The following is a 19,363-nucleotide window of genomic DNA, read 5'->3' as shown; positions in this document are numbered from 1 at the left end:
CCGTGTGATGTGTTTCATACAAAATCACAGGGATGACGCACATTAGATCGTGAAAGGTACACGTGGTACAGGCCACATTGTCGACGAATTTGTTTTACAGTCCATTTTTATTGTTAAAATTAATAAAAATATTGAAGCATAAAAAGAAGAATGATCAATGTAATTATATCCCTTTATAGAAGCGTATAAATTATTCTCTTAAATCCTCCGGCTTCAAAATGGTTATCCATGCTGAATGATACTTTAATTGATCCATAAATCGCCTAATGTGACCTAAATTGCGCCTATTACAAAGCTGATAACATAAATTTTCATCAAGTATTTGATTATGCCTATCTAATTAATATTTTTCACAGCAATTTAACATTTCAAACTTTTCCGTAAGAGTTTTCCTGCGGCTATGAAATGTCAGGGTCTTTGGGACAAACTGTGTGTTATCTTGACACACGCGGATTTCGTAGCATAGGATACCTCGGCTACGGGTAAAGTTCAGATTTTGGCTGTTTTTACAGACAGCCGTTGCACTACTGTCGTAGCTACTCCTAGCACAAGCTTTACGCTTAGTTGGAGGGGAAAGGGGGAATATTAGGCATGATAATCAATCAATTAATCAATCAGCCTGTTTTCGTCCACTGCTAGAGATAGACCTTCCCAATAGCGCGCCACCACACACGATCCTCTGCCTTCCTCATCAACCCACTTATAATGCATAATTGGCTAATATTCTTTTAAAAAATCTGCACTTTATCCGTTGGGTTACTGGCTACGTCACACTCGGCCATCTCATTCTTAGCTTTGGGACGATTCTCGACCGATAAGTGCTTCGTGTGGCCATTTACCTGCGTTGCCTTGCGGCAGCCATGTTTTCTTCTTCTTTTTATTGTAATTTTTTCTAAAAAACGTGTAGGTAAGTAAAGTAAAATTATTATTACACACAACATCATGAATGTAACAAGGGATGTCATTGACCGTATGAACGCAAAACATTAGACAATAGCCGAAGTTCCGGTACTATGCCGTGTAGAAAACAATAATGGGTACAGGTCTATTAAAAACTACCATACCCCTTTCAAGTTAGCCCGTTTCCATCTTGACTGTAATATCACTTACCACTTGCATCAAGATTTGAATTGCAGATTGCAATCAAGGGTAAATTTCTAATGGAATTTACAAAAATAAGAAGTTTTCCTCCAGATACCTATAACTATTGAGATCAGTAACCGACTGATTACATCCGTAAGCCAAATTTGGAAATATGGTCAGCAGTAAACGTAAAATGCAGCCCGTTAGCTGTAGGATCTACGCTTTATCGCTAGAATAAACCTTCAGATACTACCTAATGCATTTTATAAACAGGATTATGGAAGATATATGTGACAATGGTATCGCAAATTGGCTTAGCGTGCTTGCCTACGCCTATCACGGATAACCAAATATTTATTGGCAATAAATATTCTCCCCTAAGATCCCTTGTATCAATAAACGTTATATTCTCATATTGATACAATGATTATGTCTATATGGCCGTATTATGTTAACCCATACCTACCTATAATCAGTACCCATATTATAAATGCGAAAGTTTGTTTGTTTGTTGGTTTGTTGGTTTGTCCATCAATCACGTCGCAACGGAGCAACGGATCGACGTGATTTTTTGCATGGGTATAGTTTAAGACATGGAGAGTGACATAGGCTACTTTTATCGATTTTTAAGAACCTAAATCCACGCGTGCGAAGTCGCGGGCATCAGCTAGTCAAAATATATAAAACGAAAATGTGACTGACTGATCTATCAACGCACAGCTCAAACTACTGAAGGATCTGTAATACAAATTTGGCATACAGTCCTATTATGACGTAGACATCCGCTAAGGGAGGATTTTTGAAAATTCAACCCCTAAGCGGGTAAAATAAGGGTTCGAAATTTGTAGTCCACGCGGACGAAGTCGCGGGCTTAAGCTAGTATATTATATAGAAGCATAAACTGATTGAAATTTCAATAATTATGATACTCATAACATAGAACGAAGAGTACATGACATAAATTATATCTAATACCTACCTACAATTATTATGCGTTCTACAACTTCTGTGTGGGAATAATAATATCTAAGTTTTATATTATCATATATTAAAATATTAGGCGCCTAATTAAAATACTATTTAATGCCTATTACGCATTTTACATATTATGACACTTAATTCCAACGCAATTCAAATGAGATTAAACTATTATAACATAATGGTGCCGTAAATTTTAATAGGCTCGTAATTAGGTCCGATTTTATGTAGTTCACGCTAATATTAAACAGATCACGTAATATTTCATGGCACCTATTGGGTTTAGCCGATAATATTATGCTTAATTAAATTAAGTTGGGAATAAATTATATTTTGCTATTAATTATTAATGTCGATTAAAATCTGTTCTATTTTAACTAGATGACGCCCACGACTTCGTTTGCGTGGATTGAGGTTTTTGAAAATCCCGCGGAACTCTTTGATTTTCCGGGATAAAAAGTAGGCTATGTCCTTCCCTGGGATGCAAGCTATCTCTATACTTACCCAATTTCGTCAAAATCAGTTGAACGGATGGGCCGTGAAAAGCTAGCAGACAGACAGACAGACACCCTTTCACATTTATAATATTAGTATGGATTATAATATGAGGTTATTTACAAGAAGTTATTTTTTTATTTTATAAACATCATATCAGTTTATATCTACTAGGTAATGTCCTTCACGGCTTAGCACGCGGATTGAGGTATTTTAAAAATCCCGTGGGAACTCTTTACTTTTCAGGGATAAAAAGGCATATCCATCCTCGGAATCTAAACTATCTCTGTACTTACCAAATTTCTTAAAAATTGGATAAACGGATGGGCCGTGACGTGAAATATGCAGTTATCCTAATCCTAATCCATACTATGTCTGCTAGCTTAAATCCACGCGGACGAAGTCGCGGGCATCCTCTAGTAGTATTATAAACTAATCCTAATATATATATCCTAATATCCAGCACTGGATATGTTCGTCTCTTACCTTACCAACCGCCAGCAGATCGTACAAATCTCCAATTATAAGAGTGACTCCCAACTGGTGACGTGTGGTATTCCACAGGGCTCGATATTAGGACCATTGCTCTTTCTAATATACGTAAATAAAATAGTAAATTTAAATTTATCAGGGCACTTATCACTCTACGCAGATGACACTTGTCTCTTCTATTTTGCACATTCTATTCACGAAGTTATAACACAAGCACAAAAGGATCTAGATATATTAAATGAATGGTTTCTACATAATCTACTTACAATTAATACAACTAAAACATCTTACATGATTTTCAGTGCCAAAAACAAAAAAATACCTAACTACACACCACTTCAGATAAATAATAGTATTCTAAACAGATCTAAAAAAGAAAAGTATCTAGGCCTAATATAAGATGACAAGCTTATATGGGACTCTCAAATTGACCAAATAACTTCCAAATTAGCATCACTCACAGGAGCATTACGAAAAGTCTCAAATTGCATTCCACCTAAAATCCGAACAATCATTTATAACGCCCTTGCTAAGTCACATTTGGAGTACCTGATAGAAATCTGGGGATCAGCTGCACAAACACACATCAACAGATTACAAAGAACCCAGAATAAACTAATAAAGACACTATTTCATTATAATTACCTAACACCAACTAAAGACCTATATAGAAAGACTAGACTCCTTAACATAAAACAATTATACACATACAACACATGTCTTCTCATTAAAAAAATTACTAGTAAAACTGTACATACCAATATAACATTTAAACAAAAAACTATCAACTATAATCTTAGAAATAAAAGTAAATTACACACTTGGCAACCACGAACAAAAACCTACGGAACTAAAAATATAATGTGTGAGGGTGTACATATGTCTAATAGCTTACCTGAAGTGATAAAACAGACTAAAACCATTGTTCAATTTAAGAATAGGCTAAAGAAATATGTTGCGGACTATATTGTTTAATTAGAACTTGTAATTTGCATAAAATTGAAATAGTTAATAAGTTAGATAAAAAATATTATAATTAGGTATAGACATAGTTAAGTATTATTATAGTAAAATTTAAAAATTGAATTTGTAATGCATGCGTCTGTGTTAGTAGTTACTAAAATGTATATATAATTAATCTTAATGTAAGTGAACAGTATGTTCTTTTTGAGAATAAATTCTTTAAACCGAATATCCTAATCCTAATAATATTATAAATGTGAAAGTGTGGATGTTTGGATGTTTGGATGTTTGTTATTCAATCACGCAAAAACTACTAGACGGATTTGGCTGAAATTTGGAATGGAGATAGATTCTACCCTGGTTTAAAACATAGACTACTTTTTATCCCGGAAATCAAAGAGTTCCCGCGGCATTTTAATCCACGCGGACGAAGTCGCGGGCATTAGCTAGTAGTATATAAATTGGAATAAAAGATTCAAATTAAGAAATCGTGAAGATTATTACGCCATCTTGTCGGGAGAAACTTAATTATCCAGCTAACAAATAATGATGAATGAACGAGTTGTCAGCTGCCACACACGGAGCAGAAGTTCATTCAACACAAATGCTCGTAGGGGTGGGCTTTTTGTAATGTGGGTATTATGGGTGGGCGAATGTATATTTTTGCACTGAATAAAAATGCCTGTAGGACGTAGGTATCCATTAATTTTTCCTGTTAGGGTTATGATATTGAAATAGGTTAATCATTTTTAAATGCCTTTGTGATTCGCCAAAATCCTGGGTGTCTGGTGCACTTCGACCGTCCGCTGTGCCAGATCCTTCTTTCTACGCACATGCAAACTGTGGAACCAACTCCCATCGGCGGTGTGGCGGACCAACAAATTCCTAAAAGACCAGCAACGCATCGACGGTTCCTCTGGTGCTGCAAATGTTCATGGGCGGCGGTAATCACATTTCATAAATTACTTAAATATAACTATGTAGGTAAGTTAATCATACACAATAGCATTGTGATCGAAATGTAGTAAATTGATAAAAAATGGTTTTCTATTCTAGTGTAATCATTGTTAAATTGGATAAAAAATAAATTTCAATATTGCATCTACACACAGCATGACTCGCTGATTAATATTGAAAAATAATGGCAACATATTCAGCACAGAGCAGTATTGGTACTTTATATGTTTCAGAACTGCGAGATTAAATTTTTATGTTTTCGCCTACATTACTATATATATATATGTACCTACTATTGTCTTTTTTGCAGGTAGTACAGTCTTTTTTAACTAAGCGATAAAACCAGAAATACAGATAACAGAAGCCTAGCAAAAATCTTATTCTCACATTCACGGAATTCTGCGGATATAACCGCGCGGTGAAAATTCACAGTGCGGGCTTACTTAAACCCAAAATTCCGATTATAATAATAATTATAGCAAAATCAATGCGTTAACTTTATTATTTCAACAAAATTAAACACCGAAAACAGTTTAATAAAGCACGGCACGTTAAACACAATACGACTTAATCCAACTCAATGGCACATAAATTATCCTTGTTTCACATAATATAATCAAATATGCAATTGCCGAATGTAATTAGTGTTTAATGTGAGGTTTAGACTGCGGTTGGGATTCTCATAATTAATTGAAGTTTGGATTCCAAATGTCTGTCGCAGAACCGACGGCCGCTGAAGCAGATGTGAGCTGGAGTGAAAACCGCATACCAGCAAGTGCAGTGTGGAACGACCTCCAACCCGCTGGACATAAAGGGCTTCTGAGACGATCAAGTGGCTTGATGGCAAGCACTTAGTTTTGCTTGCTCAAGTGACTTCATGCGCCCGTCAAGCAGCTTGAGCCAGCAAGAGGCACTTTTCTTATTTCTCAAACACTGCTCAAACGTCGTGTCAACCAAAAAATCGCATCAAGCAAATGTTGTAAACGGCAAACACGCTTGGCTTAAGCAAAAATATACGTGCTTGCCATCAAGCCGCTTGACCGTCTCGGTAGCCCTTATGAAGGTAGCGGGAAGTGCGTGGATAAGAAAGCGTGATTTTACTGGTTTAAAATACCACTTTGAATGATGCGGAACCATTTAATTCTATCAAGGACCAGTCACCGATATTACCTAAGTAGATTCATAAACTAACTGTTTATACTGTAAGTTATACTTAATTGTAGGTATAAGCCAGCTAAGCTAGCTAAGTCAGCTAATATATTAACTTAAAACCTGCTATATATTAACTTAAAATCCTGAACAAGCATTAATTCTATCCAATTTTATGGTTGAAGGACCAATGTTGTTAAATAATCTCATTTCTAAAGTTTATGATAAAATGCCCCGACTTGCTTGAAGAATTATTATGTTCGCCTTAAAAAGTTCAGGAAGAGACACTCGTAAAGCCCTTGTTACTTGGAAATATTGGCATTTTTATTATTTTGTTATTTCAAAAATAACGATAAATAATAAAAATACAAGAAAGCTTCGCGGACGACCTTAGTGGCTAGTCTACACTAGCTTTTGCCTGTAACTACGCCTGCGTGGAATTAGGTTCTTAAAAATCCCTTGTAGCCTAGATCACTTCTAGTATAACCCTCAAACTACATATTATTGTGAAAGTCCCTTTAAATTTTCTCTCCTTCCCATTAGAATTCCCAAAAATTAAGTAGCACGTAGATATTCCTTCATTTTCAACTAAAACCCTAAATACCAATTTTCATGAACTTTCGTACAAATGTCAAACCTCTATTTTTACAAGTGTTTAAGTTTTTCTTTAAAAATCTTTTCTCAGTGGATGCCTACGCCATAGTAGCTAATAGCTGTATGCCTTTCAGCCCGATCCGTCCAGTAGTTTGAGCTGTGTGTTGATAGATCAGGTATTTTGCCACTCAATCAGTTACCATTTTCTTTTTTAAATTTGGATAAAAAGACGCTTTTCTAAATGTGCCAAACTACGGTGACATGTCTAGTAATAATTTGTTCAGCAAAAAAAAAAAATAAGAATATAGGAAGAAGTTGTTAATCATCAGTACACCTATTAATGCAGAGCTTCAGCTGTTAAAAGCTGAGCATATTAATCATTCATTGACATAATTGCCTATTTTTAATGGCCGTGTCTTTTGTGTAATGATAAGCGTATTTAAAAAGCTTTCATATCCGTTATCACATAAAGTATGTGACGGGAAAGTCGGTTAGTGTGGGTAATTTATCATCCATGGTTGGACGCTGGTGACACATGGAAAACTGTTGCCACGAGTTATGACGATGGACTTTGTTAACTGACACAACCCTCGTTTTTGGCCAGTGGACTGTATTTGATGTATTTTTAACGCTTTTATTCGCAACTTCTTTTTAGGGTTTCAGCCAAACAAGGGACCATTGGAGTTTCCTCATTGCTGTATCTGTCCAATTTTTTTTAATGCAATATAGGTTTGTGCTTGACGACAAGCGACACATACGTGTAACCACACCGATAACATTGGTCACATAATATTTTGACACCTTCGAGCTTTTCAAATTAGGTTCTCGTTCAGTTCACTGCTAAAAATGTCTACTACTTTACGCTGCACTTTAGTAGTTTATCCACGCGATTCTACGCGTAGAGTTCTGCGATATGGAAATAATATAAAGCCCTTCGCGCGTATTTTTTACAAGTGCATGCAGCTCCATACGTCACAGAATTCTGCGTATTAAATCGCGGGGTGAAAATATGCAGTGTGGGCTTACCCTTACTTTTTGTATTGCTACAAAATTAACTTAGATATATTTCATCAAAGCTCAGCGTGAACGCTTCCTGAAAATGAGGTACTAAGATTTGCCCACGCTTAGTTCGCAATTCCTTGAAAGGAACTAAGCACTTGATTGTTCAGATACTATAGTCAATTGATGAGAGCGCTGATAGAATATTCAATTATGTGTTACTATCGTTAGTGATGAAGTGAAGCTGGCATTAGGACGGGCTAAGATATTCATGACATTGCTTACTATGGAATAGTTACAACTTCGCGATATTGATTTTTTGGTCACTGACATCCATAAAAACCTAATATTATTGAATTTACCCTATGCCTTCCCAGTAAGGCCTGGCTTCCATCTAAGTAGAGTGGAGAGGAGATATGTTCAATCGACTAATAAGATTTTTAAAAGATGATGTGATATATATATTCATGACACGTGTTCCGTAAAGTAGGTATACAAAGTATGATCAAGGTTGGGCGTCATAAGGAAACTCAGAGTCACTCAGCGGGCGATGGAGAGGCTTGGAGTTTCTCTAAGTAATCAAATCAGAAATCCGTAAGAGACATCCGTAAGAGAACCCGAATAACCGATAAAGCTCAACGGCGAAGCTGAAGTGGCAATGGACAGGCCACATAGTTCGAAAAACCGATAGACTTTGGGGTTACAAGAATGGTAACCTGGCACCAGAAAGCGTAGCGTCTTAAGACCCCGGTAGGTGGACAGAAGACATAAAACGAGTCGCAAATAGCCGTTCGATTCAGGCAGTGCAAGAACGTGGCGTGTGGAAGTCCCTACAATTATAGACGTGTGTACAGCAGTGGATGTCGATCGGTTGGTAATTATGATGATGATGATGAATAAGTATATTATTCAGACAACTAATTTTGTAGAATAGTTAATCGAGAAACCCGCGTGTTTGTTGACGCGAACAATCAATACGCTCATACCATTGGCTCACACAAATTATGAGTTGATGTGGAGGCAAACGACAATAGCCTGGCCGTTGTTGCTCGATTTATTTGACAATTTATGGCCACGGAACCTGACTCGAACTGGATTTATTAAGGTACGCCTGGCAATTTATTAGTCTTTGTAACGGAGCAAAAGAAACAGTTCTTGTAACAAATTTAATTGGCCGGCTAGGAGTTTTGACTGGATAAAGTTTTGTTTTTTTGGGAAATGCTTCTAATTTTCAAAATAATTATTTTTATTTACTGTCTAGACCGTGCCAAGTCCGAACCGTGCCGCGTCCGAGGCACCAGATTGGGAATTTGTATGGAGTCATGTCAGACCATGCCCTGTCCGAGTCATCCGAGCCACGTCGGTGTTACGTTTCTTCATACAAAATTGCAATCCGTGAATCGTCTGCGCGTCAGATGTACCTCGGACGTGGCACGGCTCGGGCCCGGCACAGTCTAGCATAAATAATTATCCCTTAGGTATATATTTACCTACAATATTTTAACAAGTTTTACTTACAAACAACTCTTGGACACTTTTTGTTAAACTCTTTTAAATAAATAAGCGACTGAGAAAGTTGATTACAGTATTAAACAATAAAAACTTTTCTTTTAACTTTGTACTTAGTCTGAACCAACCTACTTAGGTATGAGAAACTATCATACTTAACCCTGAATGAACTTTAAAATTTTATTAGACGAAATAAAATCTCATTGTTAATTTAAAACAAAGTTGTTATAAAATCTAGCGCCTATAATAATTTCTGCCGCTATTCACTAAGTTTAAGTAAAAAGAAGTCAAATGTTTCCGCGGAGTTTTTAATCATAGTTTACGAAACAAAGTTTTAATTAGGGTTCCGCCTAGAGTTATCGCTTGCACAGTTTTAATCCATAAATTGGGAAAAGAGTTATTAAGGTGCTAGCCGATAATTTAAATTTTCTCATTGAAAATATAACATTTTAACTTTATTTAAATTTATAATAAGTAGGTAGTACCTAATATTTTTTCTTTTTTTTAATTAATTACTAGCTGACCCGCCCCGGTTTTGCACGTATGGGCTTACCTAGTCCATTAACAAATGCGACATAGCAAACCATACTTGCAAAGTGCAATTAGGCAGACTGTATTTATACCTCTGACAACATTCTGGAGAACTCTCAGGTAAATAGGTACCCTCACGATGGTTTTTTTTACATTTAAAAGTTTAAGGTGATGGAAAAGAGGAAGGGAGAGAGGTGTGTCTGAATCGAACCCAGAAATATGAGACCGAAGTCTGAACCACTAGGCTATCCATCACTTCATTTATTCAGGAAATATTCCTGATTTCTGAAACCCACTAGATACATAATATTAAGTAATCCGGGGATTAACTGAATAAAACGTTAGTGATATATGATAATAGCATTTTGCGGATCAACTCTGGATAATTTACATTGATCCCACTCCGTTTGTATGCCATCAATACCGGTAGGGGAGCAATTAGTTCCCCGGGGGCACAGGAGAGGTGCCCCGGGTAGCCTGGAGGTGCTCACACGGGAATATTTATTCCTTGGTCGGTGTTTACTGATTCTGTACAGATCAAATGAGACTGCGGCCTTCTACGGTCCGCATCGATTTGCGGTCTCGCATTGATTGATTTCTGTATAGCCTTTAATTACAGCCGTAATCGAGTTATGTGGGGATTTGCGGGTAATTAATCAAGATAATATTATTCGTATAACATTATTCGTACGTGCACGGGATCATAAATGATTTTGAAGCTCCATTTCCATTGGTTGATGCTAGTGAAAAGGGTGTTGATTGGTAGACACTATTTCATAGAAAACGTTTCTATATCAAGTACGAGATTCAAGTTTATTTCGCCTTAGATAAATTAAGCCACGTGACTTCCTTCACTACAGCTACGTTTGCGTTTAATTTTAAATATCCTCTTAAGATCGAATTAATTCAACTTAAAAAAAAAAAGCAACTAGAACAATAATTAAAAGAGTACAAAATTAATTTTCCACGGTAATGTTTACTTAACCTTTTCGTGCTCAAATAAAAGCCGGCGTAAATGAGTGCCCACGTGCGAAACAAAGCGTTACGCTAAATTAACCAGACGTGTTAATAAACAAAATTTCAGTTCCGCGTACCTATGTTTTTATAGAAAAAGGAGATTTTAATATCGTAAAGTGCATAAAAATATTACGGTTCCTATAGTGCAACCTGCTATGTAGGTATGTTACACAATTGAGTTCAAGTGCACAGTACCTACCTATCTAGTATTTGAGCAAACTTGAATCTGTTAGATAGCAAAAAAATATTAAATTACTAAAATAAAGAGAATTTTTATGTTATTTAATAACAAAACCTGATTTGATAATAATAATTATTAATTAATATAAGCATGGCTAAAATAACGAATTACTAATTTATTACGCTGACCGCAACCTACTTTATATTCGTTCAGAAGTTCCATCCTCCTTCTCCAAAGATATCCATGATAAAATCTTCGCATTTAAATTTAAGAAACTAGACGATACTTCTTTTCAATTAATGAGTAAAGAGTTTAAAAAAAATAGAAAAATAACAAAAATGAAACAGAACCTTATGTTAAGCGATTCGCGCCGCCCATGAACCAGATGAACTGAATTATTGAATGAGGAGTTATTGAATTTGGTTCAGATTTGAAGGAGCTGTTGCGATGTAGTAGGTACACCGCAAAAAAAAAACAGATTTTTTTAAAGTTAGGTGAAAAGGACTATTATTTTATTAAAGAATCTTTTTTATTTATAAAAGTAATATGATGTAAGTTATAACAAATACTATTTGTTTTCAGAAACATCATCGACAAACACATGCTTTCACCGTCGACAAAGGCGGCCTGCTGGCTGACGACGTTTTTAAGCGTTTTTGTCACAGGTAAATAATATTATTAAGTATACTCTATCCGCCGAAACAAGTAATTAGTATAGCGCTCGCTCTGTTACGTACCTAATCCCATACAAATGATAGAGACAAAAACCTCAGTGAGCGCTAACCATTTTGATTCACCAACCAATTACAAACGAAATTATGTTTTCTAATTTAATTTTGAATGTTTTTCGAAAATATTTTCGAATGATTTTGAAAACAAGTAAATGAGTATGTGATTGGTTGGTGCCTCAAAATGGTAGCTTAATGTAGTTGATGGCTTTTATAATATTTTTTAGGGTTTAGTACCTCAAAAGGAAAAACGGAACCCTTATAGGATCAGAATGTTGTCTGTCTGTCTGTGTGTCAAGAAATCTATGGGATACTTCCCGTTGACCTAGAATCATGAAATTTAGCAGGAATGTAGGTCTTATAGCAGACATGAGGGAAAAATCTGAAAATCGTGAATTTGTGGTTACATCACAAGAAAAAAAATGTGTTAACAAATATTGCTATTTTCAACTTTCAAAATAAGATTACTATACCAAGCGGGGTATCATAATATGAAAGGGCTTTACTTGTGAGTTCTAAAACAGATTTTCATTTATTTTTAGACATAATAGTTCTTGATTTATCGTGACAAAATATGATTGTAGTACGGAAAAAATTGGCCACGTGCGAGTCAAACTCGCGCACTGAGCGCGAGTCTGACTTGCACGTGGCCAGTTTTTTCTGTATTAGTTTTTGAAAAGAATTTTTTTTGTAGGTGAAATGCCGATACAAGCCGAGGTGGAGCCGGAATTCTTGCAAGCCTTGGAAAACCACACAGTTACGCAGGGTCGGGACGTCCATTTTACATGCGTTGTCAATCACCTTTCCAATTATAGGGTAAGTAAAAAGTATATTTAATTTTTTTCGACTGAAGTAGGGAAAAAAATATCTACACACGGCTATAGACAAAACATACAATAACAGACAAAACAATACATAATTTTTATTTCGTTAAAAAAGATTCATAGTTTCAACTGTTATGTTGAAACTATTTTGTCTTAAATCTATGATTTTTTTCTTATCTTTTACCTACGTTCTTAACGTTAAAATAATAACTATAATGTAGGTAGATCTGGTAGACCTTTCTACATGTAAATATATATACATACTCTTTTTTTTTTTTTGAAAACATCGTGAGGAAACCTGCATGCCTGAGAGTTCTCCATAATGTTCTCAAAGGTGTGTGAAGTCTGCCAATCCGCACTTGGCCAGCGTGGTAGACTATGGCCAAAACCCTTCTCACTCTGAGAGGAGGCCTGTGCTCTGTAGTGAGCCGGTGATAGGTTGATCATGATGATGATGACTCTTCTTTTGTATTTAAGTAGTCTTAAAATACAAACACTAGGTAGACATTTATACTTAATAATATAATTTATGATCAATATTATTGATAAGAAAAAATCTAACTTAAATTCTTAAGTCTTATTAATTGAGAAGCTAATAGATATATCACGCAACATATGAAGTGTATATAACTTTGGGTTATAACTAAAAGATATTTGACTTTTACTTTGATTATTTTGTCCAATTTTTATATAATAGTGCATTTTGCATTATTCAATAGTGCAAACATAGTTAAATCTCATCAAAGCTGTATTTAATCTGTATATCTTACTGTATCCTCCAAGCAAAAACTTCACTTCCAATTTTATTCATTTTATTCATTTTACCTACTTTGTAAACATTATCAAGGCTAACGACCATCGAATTGTTTAGACCGGTTACCTAAAAGTTGTCATCTAAATTATGTTTCCGTTAAAAATTTAACTAATTTTGATAGAAAATTTAAAAACAAAATAGCAAAAAAAAAAATATATTGAAATTAATTATATTAAAGTTAAAAAATATATTAGATTTTTTTTACTTAATAAAATCATAATTCATTAAATTGACTAGAAAGTATTTTTGTTTTATTTATAAAAAGTGTCAATTACAGCGGTTCATCAAACCAATATTATTGCCTGTTTCGTTTGAACTTGAAGTTCCTACGAAATTATTTTCTATTTCCAATGGAGTTTTATCTTTTGTTTCAGGCAAGTATAAATACAAAAGAATCGTTATAATAGATGATAATATCGCAAAACATAGAAAAGTACCTGCTAATGTTAAAGTTTTAAATAAAAAAAGACTTGATTTGATTGTGATTATCATCACAGTGGCAGCGACCGTGCCAACAATGATAGCGGCAGATCTTTGATACCTTATAGGAATGAGTTCACCACAAACAGATGTTAAAAGAATCATTGGACCACCGCTTACAGCTACGGAATAGAATCCTAATAATGATATGGTTATAATATTGTTCTCTGGAATAAATGATTGACGAGTTAGATATAAATAAAGACTAAGTATATACAAGAAAATTATGGCAAACAAAGAACTACTAAGTAAATAAGTTCTTCTTTTAAAAAACTGTGATAAGACACAGCCACAGTATACACTGAATACGGTAATACCGTCTAAGATTATCATTCCTCTATAGGCAGTCGATTCATCTTTTGTTATCTTTTTAAGTAATTCTATGGCATACATACTACAAACTAATTTACCTGAAAGATGGTACTGTAAAACAATTAGACTCGCAATCGAAACCGGTTTATAGAATGCTTTACAGGATATTGTTTTGTACAAAGTAAACAAATACTCTTTTGAGAATATCGACTTTATGTTGGACTGTTCTTGGCGTTTGAAGGAATGTACAATATTTTCGAGTTCTTTTTCTGCCTCCACTGAGTTTCCTTTTAACCATCTATGCGATTTCATGCATTCTACAACTTTTCCGTTCTGTGCTAACCAATAAGGTGATTCCGGCCAAATGAAAACTGTTATAGTATAAATATTACATACAAATGCTAAAATTACAATGTTTTTCCAATCCATGAAAGTTCCTATAACATTTGAAACCCACATTCCCCAGTATGAAGAAGCAGATTTAATAGTCATGAATATTCCTCGATACTTTGGTGACACATATTCATTTATTGTCAAAGGGCCAATAGCATGTAAGCACCCCAATACTATGCCTAAAACGATTTCACCGATCAAAAGTTGTGTTAAATTTTTACACAAATAGAGAACTAGGAATCCAACAAAGCAGCTTAGGTAAATAAATATGAAAGTTTTCTTCCTTCCCATAAACTGTGAAATCATCGGTAAAAGAAATACCCAGGGTAGTGCTCCAAACGTAACAATGGATGCTGAAAAGTAAACAAAAATTATGATGAACATGAATAAATATTTTTTTCTAAATAAGGTAAATAATATAAATATTAGGGGTTTTCTTTTTATTTTGAGCAACTCGGCCATACAAAAATAATTCTAAAAACATAATATCTCTAGCATGCAAAGCAGCGTAATTTAAACTGTACCTAATGTTATGCAAATTCTACTTTTACAATAATGCGCTATGATGGGTCAGTGCCCACAATGACGCGGATGATGATGGGACGCGATGCCACAATTTTTTTTTCTTTAACAATTCTAGACTTAATTTTGATTTCTGTGGTGTCCACTGATCTTCATAAATAATGGTAGGTACATGAACAAAAAACTAGTTTAGCTACTTACTAATCCACGATGCCATTTCATCGTCAATATCCGATGGTGATTTTGATTCTCTCCGTAATTGTGCAATAAGTACAGTTGGTGCTCCTATATGTAAACCATATAAAAAATAGAGCGTCCAAATTGTACTACTAAACAGCAACTGAAAATTAATTAAGTAATTTTTTCATATGTTAAATTTTATCAAGATAAGTAAATTATAAGTTAAATTAATTAATTATTATTATATTCTCTCTACATAGTATAAAATAAAGTCGCTCTCCGCTGTCTGTATGTATGTATGAATGTATGTATGAACGCGTAGATCTTTTAAACTAAGCAACGGATTTGAATGCGGTTTTCACCAATAGATAGAATGATTCAATAGGAAGGTTTATAGCTATAGTTTAATTCTCAAAAAATTAGAGATCTCTAGAGAAATTGAAATAATGTGAATTAGGTCGGAAAAAAATCCTCTCATTTGAGAATTTCCGAGGCAATGATACCTCAATGACACCACATTAGTATCTACATTGCACCCATGCGAAGCCAGGGCGGGTCGCTAGTTTGCTTATAAACCATAAAAGTACGGATAGTAAGTTAATTTTTGGGGTTCCGTATCCAAAGGGGAAAAACAAAGCTCTATTTTTGTCACTCTGCTGTCTGTCTGTCCGCCGGTCACAAGTCTCTAGCTCGTATACTAAATGAGATACAAACCTGAAATTTTGGTATTTGGTGTAAAACGTTGACCCCATGCAAAATTATGGAATTAGAACTTCAATTAAATTATTTTTCAGGGGGGCTCCCATACCTACATGAAAAAGGAGCCGATTTTTTTTCTTACATGTGGGGTATCATTGTTTAGAGCTCATCGTAGTTCGAATAAAGTACGAAAATATGTGTAATTTTTTTATTTTACAAAATATGAAAAGGGGGGTCGTCAAAGTTGTCAATGTTAGACCATTTTTGTGACGGGGGCTATCTCAAAAACTTAACTAGTTAGGGATATGAAATTTCGGTAAATTATGTACCATGTACTGTTTTTAAAACAACAAATACTAAAAACAACGATTTATAAAATACTTAGTTCGCAAACCAAGCGAACTTTTTTTGGGTTTGTTGCGATGTTCTAGCTCGGAAAAGAAATATTTTATAATGTACCTATTATAATATTATGATGTTCATAATTATGTACGGAACCCTGAAAGAGCGAGGTCCAACTCGCACTTGACCGGTTTTTAGGGTTCTGTACCTCAAAAGAAAAAAGGAACCCTTATAGGATCACTTTGTTGTCTGTCTGTCTGTCCGTCTGTCCGTCGTGTCTGTCAAGAAAACCTATAGGACTTTCCGTTGACCTAGAATCATGAAATTTGGTTTGCAGGTAGGTATATAGCACAAGTAAAGGAATAAATCCGAAAACCGCGAATTTGTGGTTACATCACAAAAAAATCAAAATGTGTTAATGAACAAATAATTGGTATTTTTAATTTTTAAAGTAAGATATTTGATAATTATACCAAGTGGGGTATCGTATGGATTTATCTGTAGATTCTAAAACAGATTTTTTAATTATTTTCACGCATGACATTTTTTGATTTATCGTGCAAAATGTCCTAAAATACGACTATAGTACGGAACTCGCTCTTGGCCGGTTTTTATATCCAGATTATTATATAAAAATAATAGCTTTCTAACACTAAAAACCTGCTCAGCACATGACCGGCTCAATACAATATGACCTACACATGACAAACACTTTAGGACCTACTCTTGATTGCAATTCCGTAAATATCGTACCTGTCTAAAGAAAGGAGTCCATGATGATTTCAAATTATTTCCATCAACTTGAGCTTCATAAACTTCACCAGTATTCACTTCCTCATAAATTACTTGGGCTTTATTCGATTTCATTATAACGATGACAATTTTATTGTAGTTATAAAAATTCAGTTTCACTGTGTCTTATAGATAGATAACATTTAATTTATTAAAAATAAAAATATTTTTAGTTAAATAACAAAAGCAACCCGTTCTTATGCGCAAACAACGATGTTTACGACGCTAACACAGAACCTAAAATAAAAATCTACATTAAATTCCTCTTCAATAAAGTTATATTCGCTGAATACAGGTTGCCCTGTACCGGTTTGGCACGGCATCTGCCTCTGATTTGAACAAAAAATCTATATAACAAAAAATGAAATCTGTTCGTAATTTTTAAATAATTACTAAGTAGGTACTATTTAAGAATTCGTCTCCAATATCGAACAGACAAGAACTGCTGCGCGATTGCGGGAGAATGATAGCTACAATGTCACGATCACAATCACCTCTTACCTATTGGTTGACGTTCGCTTACTATTGGTTACAATGCATTGTTGTAACAAGAATCACACACATTCAGCCAATCAGAATAATTGAGATTGTAATAATGAGTGATGCAGTTTTTACGAAATCGACCTACCGGTCGATTGCGGTAGAATGACAGCTACATGTCACGATCGCAATCACCTTTGATTGGTTGACGCTCGCTCACTATTGGCTACAATGCATTGTTGCAACAAGAATAGCACAAATTCAGCCAATCACAATAATTAAGATTGTAATAATGATTGATGCAGGTTTTACGAAATCGACCCACAGTTCAGAAGACAGTGAGTAAAAGAACCCGCAACACGCTGCACTTTAGTGCTAATTTTTAGCAACACACTACGACAAAAACAATAAAATTCTGGCCTGTCGATATTTTGAATCAGTTGCATGAGTCGTGGTCACGACGGGCTCCGTTATCTACACTATAATATTGTGTCGTTAAACTACATAATAAGTTTAAAACATTGTAATATAATATTACTTATATCTTGCAATGTAGATTATAAACTGAAATGCGGCGCAAGACCGTGGCGTGTAGAAGTCCTTACAAGAGACTTATGTCCAGCAGAGGACGTCTATCGGTTGATGATGATGATGATCAAAGTAGGTTGAACTATCATCACCATCGTCGTCAACCCAACAGACGTCCAATGCTGGACATAGGTCTCTTTGTGGAAACTTTCATTTGCCACGGTCTTGTACCACCCGCCTGAATCCAGTGTACTACGGGGTACTCTTGCAAATTATGATCGTAATATCTCAGAAACGATGACTCTTAGGAGGAAAAGTATGAACACAATTTTCGTAGATAATTGCATGATCTGCAATTTCGTCTAACATAATTATTGTTTATGACAAAACATACCGTTTGGCTGAAAAACGCAAGAAACCCATATATTTTGTGAACTTTGACCTTGAATATATTTTTTGCAAATGTCGAATTGATGGGGACTTTTCACATTTAATTTATAATGGTGTTCCAAACATTCGTACTCACCTCTATGCGAATTAATTTAACCTTACCCCTATTTTACTACTATGTCATGCGTCAATTTAATCAGTGTACCTATTTAAAAAGTACAGTCAATTCTCTCTGCTCAGTTGAATTCTTTGTGCACTATTAATTGTGTAAATAATTGTCAATTAGTACCTATATATAACCATCAGCTCTCTCGCAAATCGACTGGGAATCGCAGCATTTCAGTAATTTGCCTCTCAATAAAAGAATTTTCGATTTTATCCTCTCTGATTATTCAGCAAAAATTCAAGCCAATCGACGAAAATATTCGAGGCTTAAATTTTCACTGAAAAGGAATGAGTTATAAAATTCAAGAGGCGTGTAAAACTTTATTGTGCCTTCTCAAAAAGTGTGGGATTTTAATAATTTAAACGGTTAATGTAGATATTTTACTTTTTACTAGACATCCATCAGAAATATCAATTAAAAATGCCGTGTATGATCCTAGCTACGTGCATACCTACTGGTAGGTTTGGTGACACTGTTGTGGTGTTAGCATTACATAGGCGAAATCTTAATCCTAATAAATGTGGAAGTTTGGATGTTAGTTACTTTCATTACGGCATAATAACTGAACCGATTTGGCTGATTTTGAGTGGAGATAGCTTATACCCTGAATTAACACATAGGCTACTTTTTGACCCGAAAATTCATTAATAATAAATTATCCTTAAGATTAGATTACACAATATAGACCGTTGTCAGATTGCTTTTACAATATAAATATATAGTTTTCAGTAAATGTAAGCTAATAACCTACTCAGTATGAAAGTT

The 19,363-nt window shown here is 34.8% G+C and overlaps 2 protein-coding genes across 5 annotated transcripts in view; one reads left to right on the top strand and one right to left on the bottom strand.

Moving 5' to 3' along the window:
- The window catches only part of LOC117985940 (lachesin-like), a 111,909-nt gene that overhangs the window by 25,494 nt on the left and 67,052 nt on the right, over positions 1-19,363 (top strand). For both annotated transcript variants that reach the window (XM_034972734.2, XM_069501638.1), the window contains exons 2-3: positions 11,531-11,613; positions 12,371-12,492. In XM_034972734.2, coding sequence (XP_034828625.1) covers positions 11,531-11,613; positions 12,371-12,492 — 205 coding nt within the window. The remainder of the gene's footprint in view (positions 1-11,530; positions 11,614-12,370; positions 12,493-19,363) is intronic.
- Positions 13,528-17,838, bottom strand: LOC138402858 (facilitated trehalose transporter Tret1-like). 3 transcript variants are annotated; one of them, XM_069501258.1, is made up of 4 exons: positions 17,536-17,838; positions 16,996-17,271; positions 15,223-15,361; positions 13,528-14,852 (listed from the first exon to the last, which is right to left on the bottom strand). In XM_069501258.1, the coding sequence occupies exons 2-4, from the start codon at positions 17,107-17,109 to the stop codon at positions 13,582-13,584; spliced, it is 1,524 nt and encodes a 507-aa protein (XP_069357359.1). In that variant the 5' UTR covers positions 17,110-17,271; positions 17,536-17,838; the 3' UTR covers positions 13,528-13,581. The 3 variants fall into 3 exon arrangements, with proteins under 3 accessions (XP_069357359.1, XP_069357360.1, XP_069357358.1); XM_069501259.1 differs by lacking the exon at positions 16,996-17,271; XM_069501257.1 differs by lacking the exon at positions 17,536-17,838 and having other exon boundaries at positions 16,996-17,379.

The sequence above is a fragment of the Maniola hyperantus genome, chromosome 10, assembly GCF_902806685.2.
Source record: "Maniola hyperantus chromosome 10, iAphHyp1.2, whole genome shotgun sequence".
Lineage (NCBI taxonomy): Eukaryota > Metazoa > Arthropoda > Insecta > Lepidoptera > Nymphalidae > Maniola > Maniola hyperantus.
The sequence above is the reverse complement of the archived record's forward strand: the minus strand, read 5'-3'. Positions and strand labels throughout refer to the sequence as shown.